Source organism: Triturus cristatus, chromosome 6, assembly GCF_964204655.1.
Source record: "Triturus cristatus chromosome 6, aTriCri1.1, whole genome shotgun sequence".
Classification (NCBI taxonomy): Eukaryota; Metazoa; Chordata; class Amphibia; order Caudata; family Salamandridae; genus Triturus; species Triturus cristatus.
Genome location: NC_140589.1, coordinates 45,915,699 through 45,930,329, shown reverse-complemented (window position 1 = coordinate 45,930,329; position 14,631 = coordinate 45,915,699). Strand labels below are relative to the sequence as shown.

Sequence of the window (14,631 nt, the reverse complement as noted above, 5' to 3'; positions counted from 1 at the left end):
AATAGCACTGTAAGAAAGTGGAAAATCTGGGATCAATCCCAGCCTCCTGGCTGACCAACGCGTGTGATCCTGTGCAAATACCTTGGGGCAGATTTATGTTGCACTTGCGCCACTTTTGCGCCGCCGTTGCGTCACTTTTGTGACGCAGCGGCGGCGCAAATCCTGCGCCATGGTGCGGGGTATTTACAACGTGACACATCTGGGAGATGCGTCACGTTGTAAAGCCTTGCGCCACATGTAGGCGTTCCTGCGCAAGGGGGGGGCGTTCCGGCGCAGGAACGCCTCCTAAAAGTGGCTGAGTGAAATCTACAAGATTTCACTCAGTCACTTTTAGGCCCATGCTGCGTCAAAACCCTGCGCCTGCTTGAAGCAGGCGTAACGATTGACGCAGCATTGTACAGATGGGGCCCCCCAGAGCATTGCTGGAGCTGCGTCGCGCTTGCGACGCAACTCCAGCAATGCGCCACTTTTACGGCACAGATGCGTCACGCATCTGTGCCGTTTTTGCCCCATGGTGCGCCGCATTGTAAATGCGGCGCATCCATGGTGGGGCATAATAACTGGCGCATCCCTGCTGATATGCAGGGATGCGCCTTTATTTCTCAAACACTCCTCTGGTCGGTGCCACGTATAGGAGCACCTCTAAATGTGTACGGAGGACGGGAGGCGCCTTGTACAGCACCCTGCGTTTGAGTTACTAGGTGATAATGCCGCTCTGTCTATAAAAAAAACTCAAGGCCACGTACAGCCTGCACACACCACCTGATCTGCCACTCAGATCACGAACAGGGCTGCAGGAATGTATCAGTTCATGTTTAACAGCACTCACTTGTAATACTTCTCAAACAATAAGACCCCATGCGATTGTTCTCAGACCCCCTTCCCCCCGACCAGACCCCACCTCACCTCCACGATCTCGTCTAGCGCCTCCTTGCTCAGACACTTGTGCCGCCGCAGGAGGTCCTCCTTGCTGAGGCGGTAGCTGTCGGTGGCCCTCTTCAGGTTGGGCTCCTCTAGCGCCTGGAAGATGGCGGCGCCGATGGACAGATAGAAGATGACGGCGGAGGTCAGCACGGGCCCCCTGTCCACCATACTGCAGCGGCGGACTCAAGAGTCAAGGCGAGCAGAACCAGCTCCGAGACACCCTCCGCCGGGGCAGCGGTGTGCAGCGCCCACCTGCGGCTCCGAAGGGCAGCATGAGGTGGGCGGGGCGAGGGCGCCCTCTGCTGGCGGGGCGACTGCTCAGATAGCGCCGCGAGTCTCTCTCCACAAACTCTGGTGGCTGGCTCTGGTATAGCGCCTCGAGACAGAGCCTGTCTGTTGCTCTCTTGAACCCGGGCTGTCTCGGGGGGGGGGGGGCAGGTGTGCCTCAGACAGGATTGTGGCCACAACACGGTTGTCTCTGATGCAGCGGTGACTCTCGCACCTTCGGCTGTCTCGAGTGCGGTTTCTCTCTAGAGCCTAGACGCGGTGACTCTAGCACCCTCGGCTGCGTCTGCTGCGGTTTCTCTCTAGTACCTAGACGGTCTCTGTGCCTCTCCCCGCGCTGTGAATCATTCTCTGGGCAGGTGCACTTCTGGCTTAGTTCTCTGTAGCGCCTCTGTCTCCAGTGCACTCGCGCGCGTAGGTCCCTTCCTGGCGCAGTACTCTGACCCTCCCTTGCCTCTGCTCTCGTGCCCCTGGGCTGTCTAGGGTGCAGCTTCGTTGCTTCCCTGGCCTGGGTTGGTCTCCGGTGCCGCGCTGTCCTCCAGGCTGTCTCTGGCGCAGCGCTGTCTCTAGTGCAGTTTGGTTAGTTCTCTGTTGTCCGTTCCCCCCGGGCACTGGCAGGTGGCCCCTTGGCACGCTGGCACTGCTCTTTATCCGGAGCAGGTGCCCCCTTGGAAAGCTGGAACGCCCCTTTCTCCGGGGCAGGTGTCCCCTGGCACGCAGCTGCTCTCCGCTCCTTCCCGGGCTCTGGGACTGCTCTTTCTCCGGGGCAGGTGTATCCTGGCACTGCTCTTTCTTCGGGCAGGTGTACCTAGGCACTGCTCCTTCTCTGGGGCAGGTGTCCCCCTGGCACGCAGCTGCTTCTCCGCTCCGTCCCTCCCGGCCACTGGCACTGCACTGAGTCTGCCAGCGCCTCAGCTCCTGTTTGAATTTGGAGCCCCCTCGGCGCAGGCGCGGTGTTCCACCCGGGTGGGCGTGTGCCTGTGCGGGAGACCCATGGCTCTCCAAGGAGGGCGGTGCTCAGCTCTGTCCTCACCCGGGCAGTGTCGGAAGGGTGGGCGTGTGCCTGGGCGGAAGACACTCACACGGGCAGTGTCGGAAGGGAGGGTGTGTGCCTGGGCAAGGGTCCCTGGGCTCCCACCAGGGAGGGCGGTGCTCAGCCGTGGCAGTGCCCTCACACGGGGCAGTTTCGGACGGGGCGCGGGAGATCTCCTCGTGCGCTCACACTGGGCTGTCAGAAGTTTGTGCTCGTCTGAAGGGACTGCAGGGGGCTCCCCCACAGATTAAGCAGCAGCAGGTGACCGGCTCACCCGCACAACCAACCCGGGCACCGGATCTTGTGGCAACCGAGTGCCAGTAATGCGGCACGGAAGCGGACATTAGCGGGAGGGAGTGAACACCACGTGATTAAAGGCACATTACTGAACACGTCCCGTGGCATGAGGGCAGGAGACACACACACACGCAGTTCGGATGCAAACTTTCGGGCTCAGCTGAATCTCTTCAAAAGGTTACCCGCCACCGGTGATTGCTCTGGTCTTATGTGGACGAAAAGGGAGGGACTCTATTTTTTTAACACGATTCTTTCAACCTTCACACCGAGATAGTTGACTTTCGATTGCCTCTTTTGCTGCGCGAAGTTATGCACCGAAACGTGCCTTTGGTTTGTGTTTTGTGTACTTGTGTTCACACTAGGGGGCGCCTCGTTAACCCCCTAACATCATTTCACATTAACTATGTATTGTACCATGGCCACATGAATAAGCGGCATGGGTGTAGGTATCAGTGGTGCAGCAGGTGCAGTGGCACCAGGTTCCTGAGGATCCACTGCACCCTAATCATTGCTCTATTTCATCACCCAATCAGCAGTCGGGGAGGGAGGGGCGGAAGGGCCCGTGGGGTACCACATGATGCTGTAGGGTTGAATAAATCAAGCAACAAGGAAAATTAGTTGTCATCATACAGCACTTTCTATATTTTAACACATTAATACCTCCTGGGCAAAAGTATTACCACATTAGTACCAGTTTCGTATTTCATCTGAAAGGGGACAGGTCCCTCCTCCTCCATCTCCTCACCACAGTTGTCACAAAGTGATCGGGCGCTTCTCTCACCACAAAAGTTTCACCAACCCTGAATGTGCCCCCCGACGCCTGTGCCACCTCGTCCAGCGTGCAACAGAGAAGGAAGCTGAACCTGCGTCTTTCTTTGCTTTTAGCCGAAAAAGAGTTCACGGCTGTTGGAAGAGAAAATTAAGGGGAATATTTACAAGCTGGCGATAAAAAATTATCGCCTAATTAGCAAGGCCACGCTAACGCGTGAAACCTTGCTTTAGCGTGGGGATTCCTTACGCCCAGCTTTGTATCTCTAATGAGATGCAAAGTGGGCGTTCCTGACAACATGACAGGACATTTCTCCTATCATCAAGCCCCACGCTATGAAGCATAGCGTCAGGAAAAGTAGCGATGACCCCTGTTATCGCTACTTTCCTTACGCCTGCTTCAGGACTGACTTAGCCATGATATCCTATGGAAGGTGGATATCATGGCTAAGTTTGTGAGTCCCTATCAGCAAGCTAACGCCACATTGCGTGAGATTATCGCTGGGTTTCCAGCGATAATCTCACGTTAGGCAGTTAGCGTGAGGATTTTTATCGCTTTTGAGATAAGCGTTGCTAATAGCACGCTATCTCAGCGATAAAAATCCACGGTACCCGGCGATAATTATCCTCACACTAAGAGCGCTGAGCGATAATTATCGCCCGTTGTTGCTGATATGCCCCTAAGTTTTTATGTATGTATTTACATACATTTACATACAGGCTGCCCCTAAAGAGGCCTTAGGCAGCCTGTATGTATGAAGCAGCCTGTTCGCGGTAGGGGATGTGGCCGGGGGTCCCTGCTTTCCCACAACCCTGGTCACAGGGGGCCGGATCTTCTACTTCCAGTCTGCCAGCCCCCCAAAGCATGACTGTTCTGGAGATCTTCAACGGTTGCCACTAGGGGGCAGTCTGATGTACTTCCAGGACAAGCTGAAAGATTCAATTTCACCCAGAGTGGGTGCTGGACATTGTGCAACACGGGTATCAAGTAACTTTTCACGAACTACCAGAGGACTTCCTTCACCCTACGCCTCTTTCCAGAGCTCTGGATAAAACAGGCCTTGCTGGAAGGCGCCCAGAGGCTGCTTCTGAAGCCGGAAGCAGTAATACAGGTGTTGAATGAGGCTCTGATGATCATAAAAGAGAACAGTGATTGGCAATCGGGAATGGTTTAAGTTGAATTAAACAATAACAGCCGGGACCAGCAGCCGCATCGCTTCCAGTTAGTACTGGAATTCAACTGGCGTGAGGTACATGGCATGCTTTATACTGTACAGTGGGTGCAAAAAGGGGTGCTCGCCCCCTTTCGGCAGCAAATACTGGAACAGTGGCCATAAACCGTGAGTTTAGATGCTTGATACCACCCTGATAGAAGGGGCCCTAAATACGAACTGGAGGTCACGTTCTGTGGTGATCCAGGTGGCCGCGTGTGTCATGTGTGTTATTCAAGGTGACGCTTACTACTGGGCATTTATTAGGCTGTATCTGATTAATGCAATTGGCCAGCTGCTCAGGTATCGTGTCCTTGGGCCGAATGCAGGCCCTCCGCTGTGCTTTTGAGTTTATGTGTGTGCATCTGACTGGTTTCTCTAGGTATTACCTCCTGGGGCCATATGTGATTCAGCTTCTGCAACCTTCCAGGTGTGTTTAAGGCTTGTTGCATATCTGGTGTTTCCAGCACAAGAAGCGCTAGGAGTGGACAGAGGGCAGCTGTCTTATGTTGATCTGATAAAGGGTAGGTCTAAAACGGTAACAAGTGTTTTACGGTGTATTTGGTTAGCACAGGCAACCGTTGCTCTGTGGTGTGCTGAACTCCTTAGAGGGAGACCTTTCTATAAAGCAATCTGATGCCAGCATTCCCACTTGTAGTTGATTAATCCACTACTATACTGGCTGTTTGTCGGTGCCTTTGCTCATGGGATTTCCTGTTTCTGGCATTTGATGTGCGTGTTTCCCTTGGCATTGGGTGTCCTAACCAGGTGTATTCCTACTATTTTCAGGGTAGCCTTCTTCACACAGTAGTTGTAGGGTGCAGCACAGCAAGTGCACGATTACAACCACTGGTAAGAAGGCCTTACACAGGCCTGCGATCCACCTTGGTACCCTGTCAAACAAACCTGCGAAGCATTCTATGTTTGGGGCACCTCCTTCTTTAATCATGACGTGCTGCAGGATGTGCAGTGCTTGAACGGCAATTGACAGTGTGCCATTGTCCAGGTCGTTCATTGGGATGAAAGTACCTATCTTGGCTCATACGCCCCATTCCATTGCGGTCATTAAGTCCAACACATACCTTTACTGCATCACCATGAGGCGGATGGTGCTAATTTCTTCTTTGATTGCGTTGAGGCCATCTTTGGTGGTGTTCATCATTTTCAGCAGTTCCCCCCTGGTAATCTGCAGCCACCGAGCATTGACCTTGGTTTGTACGGTGAAGAAGGAGGAGGAACATCCTATACCTATTTACGGATCGGTGAAGAGCCGGAACTCCAGGAATGTCCTTGAATCTGTCCCAACCAAAGTAATCGGATGATCTTTTTTTGAGTACTTGGTGTAGAAGCGTGTTGCCTTTGCCCATGGGGTAGCGATGCAGTGCAGAAAGCGATGCAGTGCAGAAAGATCGTCTCTTGGTATGACTAATGTGGGCGTGTACAGGGTGATCAGTGAGCAGATCCTCCTCCAGTCGGGGACAAACTGGGTGTAGGCTCGCTTGCGGCATTGCCAATGGGAGTCTATCAAGGTGGAGGTGCCCCACTGCATATCATTATTATAGGCTATACTCTTGCAATTGCTGTTCACCCTGATGGGTATCGTCCCCTTCCGCCTAAAACCCAAGAATTACACTGGTGGCTCCCTTACTACCATGGGTTTCTCCTCACCCTCTGTCCATGTGTGCCCTCCTGCCTCTGAATTCAAGAAATCTTGGCATTTTATCAGTAGAGTGTTAATCAACCCTTCCCCACAGGACCTGTTGTCAATCTTGTTCCCCAAAGTGATGGCTCTGCAGGTGAAGTGAATGTTGGGGTTCCACTTGTTCATAAATATGGCTCCAGGTACACTAAGGGCTAGCCTTGGTCCACAAGTTGGTACTTGTACAGACACATTATTTCTCTGGGCCGAGGGCTTGGTGAGCTCCAAGAAACCCTTGTGGGGGCAGCTTTTAGGCCCTGTTTTCCAATACTGTGTCAGCCATTTTTTCTTTAGTTTGTCTAACTCGGACTGGGTCTGATCCTCGCTGTCAGGATGTACAGGATTTCAGGTACAATATCGTACTTAGTTACGTTCACTGTGACGTCCTGTGGTGCTATAGTGTTGGGCTGAAGTTTGGGTTTTATTCGGCATAGGTATAAGTGTATGAGACACAAGGTTTTGTTCGGCGGTCCCTCCTGGGACAGGTATAGTCTATCTGAACCTACTGCATGGGGTATTAATGATCAAACAGCAGGAGTTGGTTATATGCTTGGCTCTCCACTGAGGTCATGTGCTGATACTAGGTGTTTTGTAATAGTGTGCTGTGTAATGCATATGGGTTTCAGTCGTTGTGTGTAGTGAAGTTGTATGTTAAATGGGTTAGATCCCGGGACTCATGCTGAATCACTTTACCAGGTGGCCTTGGGTGAAACTTGACCTGTTGCTGTATAGTGACACATAGCTGAAAAAACATCAAAGCACCTAGGGCAAAAGACCATACACAGGTGAATGTTTTTAGTCGGGGTATGAAAAAGTTGATGTAAAGAACGGCACACATATGCTTTTCATTAACTAAGACCTCGAAGCTGGTTTCTGCACTTAGTTTGGTTATGCTCTGAGGTATTAGTATCTGAATTGACCTACCAGTGACTACCTGATGGGGGTCAGGTGGTGGTCTCTGCTTGGTGTGTTCCTTAGAGCAAACAGGGCTAGGGGCAAACAATGCAGCCATTTCTAACCCATGGTGGCGCACAGTTTGCTGAGTTGTTTTTTAAAAGGCCATTGAGGCGTTCCACTATGCTATTGCTTTGGGGGTGGTATGCCGAAGCCAGCTTGTGGGTTATGCCCATCTGGGTACAATTTTTTTTAAATATTCATTTATGAAATGTCACCCATTGTCTGATCTGTGGTACGCCCCACCTGGGATGACTTCTCGAACTAGATAGGCAACTGCTTCTTTAGCATTGCATTGTGTGCAGGGGCCAACTTCTATCCACCTAAAGAAGGGACAGACCACTGCGATTCGATATCGGTTGTGGCATCCCGGTTGATCACATAGATGAAATCAATTTGTAGTGCGTGGAATGGCCCAGAGGGTCTCGGGATAGATTAGGCTATGACCTTCAGTGTGGATTTAGGTGAGTGCAACTAGCATACTGTGCACTCATTTAGGTACGTAGAGATCATTTCTGCTGTGTCGGGAATAAACCAGTCTTGTTATGGGGGGGAGAGCATGCTCTATTTAGGGGTGTGTGCCAGGAGGTGGAGCTGGTTCAGGGCGGTGTAGAGTAGGCTTTGGGGCATGATGGGCCTTCCTGTAAAAATGTCCCTGTAGATGAGATCGTGGGGGGTTTGCATCCCCTAGATTCCCTGATTTCTTGCTCATGTGGGAGAGCCCCTTCCTGTATTTCCCTAAGGTATAATATAGCCACCTGTGTGTATGGCAGTTCGTAAGGTCATGAAGAGTCCCCTGGAGGTTGGTTCCATAGGCCGCCTCCTTTGCAGCTCGTTCGGCGAGTGCATTGCCCCGGGAGATAAAGTCAGGCTTACTGTGTGTGCTGTGCACTTGACAACTGCTACCCGTTTTGGCAGCTTCAATGTGTTGATGAGGAGCACTAACAGATCCCTGAGCATTACTGGTGTGCCATCATATTCCAGGAAACCCCTTCCCTTCCATCTACTAATACTAGAATGTACGGTAGTTGTAACATAGGTTGGAATATACCATGTGATGTTCTCTGCCCCTTGTGTGAGGGCCTCAGTTGCTTGTGCAGAGAGGTGCGGGAGCAGTGTCGGCTGTGCTGTGCTTTGCAGGGAATCTGAGGATGTCTGACTGTCTCCTGTGACCACTGATGCCCCTGGGTGCCTAACACCGGTTTCTTGATCTATGACAGAGGAACTATTTATGAACATGATTTTACTATTGGGGATTGGGTCTTCTTCTTCCATAGCGGACTTGTCTGGTGCCTGCACCGGGCACTCGTGGACTTCCTGTACTTCATGGGCAATGAAAGTGGCTGGGATGACGATATGGCACCACACTATGTTGAGCGCTTGTCTGGATAGCACAAGCTCATTTCCTGGGAATCGTTGGGTGGCCAGGGTGCCTTTCCCTTTCTCTAAGATCGCTAACACTGCATGTTCGGTGTACAGTGTGAGGGGTGTGCCCATGACAACGGATGGGCTTTTGCCCACCACGAAGGCTGCGGCGGCCAGGGACTGCTTGCGTGGGAAATGTCTCTGCATTACAGAGTCAAGTTAACTACTGTAATAGGCAATGGGTTTGTGCTCTAAGGGGTACTCCTGAGTGAGCACTGCCATCATCACCCGTCCATCGCTATTGTAGAACAGGAAGAACTCCTTCTTATAGTCTGGGGTCCCAAGTACGGGTGCGTTCGTTATTTCTTAGTTTGATTGGGTGAAGGCCTCCTGCATCTCGGGGGTCCATGTTAGTTGGGTACCACTGGACTTTGCATTCTTCATTGTGGCCAGCAAGGGGGCTACGAGGCTGCTAGAGTCGAAGACCTATTGCCTGACGTAGTTGCAGAGCCTGAGGAATTTTTCGTCATTGCTGTACTGGTGTGTGTCCCCTGGGGTGCTACCCGTCTTCCTGATGCTGAGATCAGCTGACCCAAATAGCTGACCTCCTACAGTACGTATTTTATTTTCTCTTTGTCCACATTGTAGGCTCCCTCTGCTGATGGCGTGAGGAGGGCTATAGTGTCTTGCCTGCATATCAGCTCGGTGGAGCTGCATCTCATCAGCATATTGTAACTGGGTGCTTTTACATTGGAAATTGTACAGGTCGCACCTCAGGATCCTATTTAAGATACTTGGTGACTCACAGTACCCTTGAGGCAACCTTTGAAAGAGATGTTTAGCTCCTCTAAATGTGAATGTCATTGGGTACTGGCTATCCGGGTGAAGCAAAATGCAGATTTGTTTTTTAAACATCTATGACTGAGAAGTACACATCATCAGTTGGGATGTTGGTCGGTATGATGGAGGAATATGGTACCACAGGGAAGTCTGGAACTACTATATCATTTAGGGGGCATAGCTCCTGTACTAGACACCAAGGCCCCACCATTGACTGCTTCACAAGGTTTATGGGGGTATTACAGGGTGATACCCCACTCTGAGTACTCCCTGATTGATGGGGGCCTGTATCGTGGGGACTATGCCTTCCTCTGCTTCCCTGGACAGTGGATACTGTTTGACTCTGGGGAGGTTGGCACCTTCCCTGAGTTTGTTACTAACTGGTTCGACGGTGTTGATGAGCCCCCTGTCTTGTGGTCCAGTTGCCCATAGCTGTGGGGCTACCTGTGTGAAATCTTGATCCCTGAGGGATGTTACCGAGGTGACAGGCTCCGAGGCCCAGTTTGACTCTGTTGTCTATGGGATCATCAAAGACTATTGTGGAGGCTTCTGAGTCGTCTGATATGTCCAGTACATGGAGAGTTGGGTCTAAGAAAATAATGCATGCCCATGTGAATGGATTGTCGTCAGAGGCCATCAAGACCCTGTAAGTGGGTCTGATCTCCACTGCCTCGACTGTCACTAACTCCTCCTCCTGGGGCTCCCGCTCTTGGTGCCATTCCTTATGGCAGAGTTCTCCAAAGTCGGTCCTGGAGCACCGGATCCTTACCAGACTTTTTGCATATCCCCATTTAGATAAATGTATTTATCTTAAAAATCTGGCATGGCTGCGGCCCTCAAGGACTGACTTTGGAGAACCCTGCCTTATGGAATAAGAATTCCTTGGGGAGCTGTACTTGTCTCCCAAATAACATTGGGGCGTTGGTGATGAGGGTCAGGTGAAGGAAGTTACCTGATTAGGGTCACTCGGGTCGCCCACGACCACCTCTCAGCCTTCCTCACAAATATAGTGTCGTCAGATAGTAGAGAATACAAATCAAAGGTATTTATTAGAGGTACACTCGAGTGGGGTCCGGTCTGTTCAGCCTCCTTGGATCGCTGCAGAGGGACTGACTTCAGAAAGCATAACAACATATGAAATACAGATCAGAACCGATAATGACGCGCCCTTACTGGAAATTTCCAGTTGGTAGCTGGTGAACAAAGGAGGTACAGAAGGATGGGTCTAGGTCCTGAGACCGGGTACATGCTATCTCAACGCCAAGGTCACTCTGCCTGCGCCCGCCACTCTAAGGGTGGGAGCAAGCCTATCTATAGGGAAAGGTATGCACTAGCAAAGACAGTGTATTCATTAGCACAGCGAAACTCAGCCTTGGAGAAACAAAAAAAATCTATTGCAGCTGCTTCCACCTGAAGCAGACATAAAATGAGACAGAAATTAGTTTCAATCATGGCTCAAAATGGTAGCTGTATACAAAATGGTGCAGCAAATGCTAACATAAGTCGTACAATGCATAGAGAATTTGTCTATAAACATTTCTATTCCAACAGACCCTCCTTTTATCATTTGCTAAGCATTTTGTTACGGTCTAAGAACAAATAACCTCATACAGAAGATATGTACTGCCACTACAAGCTGATATATGCATTGTCAATATTCAAAAATACCTTCATCAAGCAACATGAGATCATTGATATCTTTCACCATCATGATAGTGGTATTAGTGTCATGTACATTAATTCTTGGCTTAGTCTTCAGACTCATCACACTATAGGCACAACAAGCAGGGAGGCAGTGTATGCAAAGGCAACAGGTGAAGATAATACCAGCAATTACGACCAGAAAGATAAGAATCTTCCAACCCCAGGGCGTGAATGTACCCCAGAACCATACGGAGAGGGTCCAGGTACCATTTTCTTGGTGTATGTCAGATGAAAGCCTACGCAACTTCTGTATGGGAGCATTTACATTGGGGCATGGTCTGGGATGTACACACAGCAGCTACTGCCAATAACGTGACAGGCCCCTTCCCGATCAGCAAGGATGACATCTAAAACCATCCGGTTTTGTAAGGTAACAAGCCTCGTAGCCTGGAGCTCAGCAGTGATATTTGTCAGTATACCAGCCGTTGTGTTAATAACCCCTTCAACAACCCTTGTTAGCTGGCGAATGTTAAGGCTATTAGACATGTGGCCCCAAAATGGTACAATACCCTTCATGGCATCTTCAAACTTTTGCAAAGTGGTATCTGTCTGATCTATATCTTCTGTGTTAATAACCCTTCTAACTCGGGATAAATGTACACTCCGACGCTGCAGCCCATGGTCTTTGTGGTAATTTGACGGAACTATATACACGGGGGGTAGGAGGAAAGAGATAACACCTGCCTGACCATCCCTCCGGGAGCTAGACATAACCTTGGGATCAAATCAAACCGTAAGGGTCACAAGGCGCTGGGGGTTGGGGGGGTCACAGGTTCCGGTCCATCAAGGAGGCGGTCTGTCGAAGAACCAGGTTTTGAGGTTTCCAGCAAAGATGGGGAGCGATGTTATGTGTCTGAGGTGGAGCAGAAGGTCGTTCCAAGCTCTGGCCGTACAGAAGGAGAAGGAGCGGCCTCCCGATCTGGTCTTTCTGGTGTGGGGGACCACGGCGTAGGAGAGCTGGGCTGATCGTAGGGTCCTTTGGGGTGCGTGGAATTTGAGTCGGCTATTCAGGTATGCTGGTACGGTGTCGTGGAAGGCCTTGTGAGCATGGGTTAGCATCTTGAAGGTGACTCTAGCTTCGATGGGGTGCCAGTGGAGTGTGTGCAGGTGCTGGGAGATGTGTCAGTGTCTTGGCACGTTGAGGACCAGTCTTGCTGCGGCATTTTGGATGTTCTGTAGCTTGCGGGTAAGGTTTTTGTTTATTCCGGCATAGAGTGCGTTGCCGTAGTCGAGCCTGCTGGTGACCAGGGCATGAGTGATGGTCTTTCTGTGCTCGAGGGGTATCCATTTGAAGGTCTTATGTAGGAGGCGGAGGGTGTGGAAGCAGAAGGACGAGACTGAGTTGATCTGGCGGTCCATTTTGAGCTCTGAGTCCAGGATGATTCCCAGGTTGCGTGCATGGTCCGTGGGGGTGGGCGGGCTTACGTGGGCGGGGGGCCACCAGGTGTCGTACCAGGCATCTGGGTTTGGGCCCATGATGAGTACTGCTGTTTTTCATCCATTTGGCGACGGCTTCCATGACTTCTCGAAAGTTGTGTCTGGCGGTGTTGCGTTCGTTGGATAGGGAGAGGATGAATTGGTTGTTGTCTGCGTATGACACAATGTTGAGTCCGTAGGTTCTGACGATGGGGGCGAGCGGAGCCATGTAGATGTTGAAGAGCGTAGGGCTGAGGGAGGACCCCTGGGGGACTCTGCAGGTGGTAGGTGTAGGGTCCGAGAGGAAAGGGGGGAGTCTGACCCGCTGCGTTCGGCCAGAGATGAAGGAGCGAATCCAGTCCAGGGCCTTGTCTTGGATCCCTGCGTCGTGGAGTCTGCGTATTAGGGTGCTGTGAGAGACTGTGTTGAACGCCGCTGAGAGGTCAAGGAGGATGAGGGCTGCTGTTTCTCCTTTGTCCAGTAAGGTACAGATGTCGTCTGTTGCGGCGAGGAGGGCGGTTTCCATACTGTGGTTTTTTCTGAAGCCGGATTGGGAGGAGTCGAGGATGTTGTACTCTTCGATGAAAGTGGCGAGTTGGCTGTTGATGGCTTTCTAGATGACTTTCGCTGGGAACGGGAGCAGGGAGATGGGTCTGTAGTTTTTGAGGTCGGTGGGGTCCGCCAAGGGTTTCTTCAGGAGGGGGTTGATCTCAGCGTGTTTCCAGTCATCAGGGAACAAGGCGGTTGCCAGGGAGCGGCTGATGGTGTGGCAGAACATGGGTGCGATGGTGTCGGCGGCTCTGTTGAAAATGTGGTGGGGGCAGGGGTCCGTGGGGGCCCCGGAGTGGATTGACTTCATCGTCTTCAGTGTGTCTTCGGTGGTGAGGGCTGTCCAGTTGTTGACCGCTGTCTTCAGGGTGTCGGGGTTGGTTGGTAAGGGTTCAGTGAGTTGGTTGTCTTCGTCGAAGTTGTCGTAGATGCTCTTGATTTTGTGGTGGAAAAGGATGCTGAGTTTGTCACAGAGGTCTTGTGAGGGAGGGATGTCGGTGGACTCGCTGGTGGGTTGGGCGAACTCCTTAATGATGTTGAACAGTTCTTTGCTGTTGTGTGAGTGAGTGGAGATTCTGTCTTCAATCGTTTTTTCCTCGTTCTGATGAGTTGGTGGTGGGCGTTGGTGGCGACTCTGAAGTTGTTGTGGGATTCTTTGGATTTGGTGTTCCTCCAGGCCTTTTCGAGGTGGCGGCAAGTGCGTCTGGACTCTCGAAGTTCAGTGGTGAACCATCTAGCTTTCTTGGTGTGGGTGTTGTTGTTTTACTTGAGGGGGGCTATGGTGTTGGCGCTGTTGGAGATCCATCTGTGCATGATTCGGGCTGCGGTGTTTGCGTCGTCGTTTTCTGCGATGGCTGGGGTGGAGTTGTTGAGTGATGAGGTTAGCTGGTCGTCTGTGATTCTGGTCCAGTTTCTCTGTGGGAGCAGGTGCTGGTGTCTCTGGATGGTGGGTGTTCTGAAGGTGAAGTGGACGCATCGATGGTCAGTCCATGGGAGTTCGGTGGTGTGGCTGAAGGTGATGAAGTTTCCTGTTGTGAAGAGGGGGTCGAGGGTGTGTCCTGCTGAGTGCATGGGTTCGGTCACGATCTGGCAGAGTCCAATGTTGTGGAGGTTGTCCAGGAGGGATGTCGTGCTGGGGTCCAGTTGGTTGTCGAGGTGGAAGTTGAGGTCTCCCAGTTGGGTGTAGTTGGTGGACGCAATGGCATGCAGCGAGATGTCCGTGATGGCGGTGGCGAAAGTCCGCGGGGTCCAGGGGGTCGAAAAACAAAATAGACATTAGGGGGTGGCATTAAGGGCAGACTATCAGTCGTTCTTAACCTATATGTGGAATTGCATCTACTTTCCCCCACCTTTATCTTCCCAGTCACCTGGACACAGAAACTAGCTGTTGTGTTGACCACTGACAGCGGTATTGGCTTATCCTCAGTAACATTACGAACATTACGAGCCTGGAAAGACTGGAAATACTCTGACGTGTTGACCCGCAGAAAATCAGCTATTACCATTCGAGACCACGTTCCCCCCCTCTTGTATGCATGCATGAGGGAGCTAAAGAACAATCTACCACACGGCTCTTGGCCTGTTGA

At 51.4% G+C, this 14,631-nt stretch overlaps 1 protein-coding gene across 1 annotated transcript in view; it reads right to left on the bottom strand.

The window, feature by feature from the left end:
* Positions 1-2,234, bottom strand: part of KCNK5 (potassium two pore domain channel subfamily K member 5) — a 114,046-nt gene extending 111,812 nt beyond the window's left edge. The window contains exon 1 of the mRNA XM_085610237.1: positions 907-2,234. Within this exon, the coding sequence (XP_085466363.1) occupies positions 907-1,092 (186 nt within the window). The 5' untranslated portion in view covers positions 1,093-2,234. The remainder of the gene's footprint in view (positions 1-906) is intronic.
* Between the last annotated feature and the right edge of the window lie 12,397 nt (positions 2,235-14,631).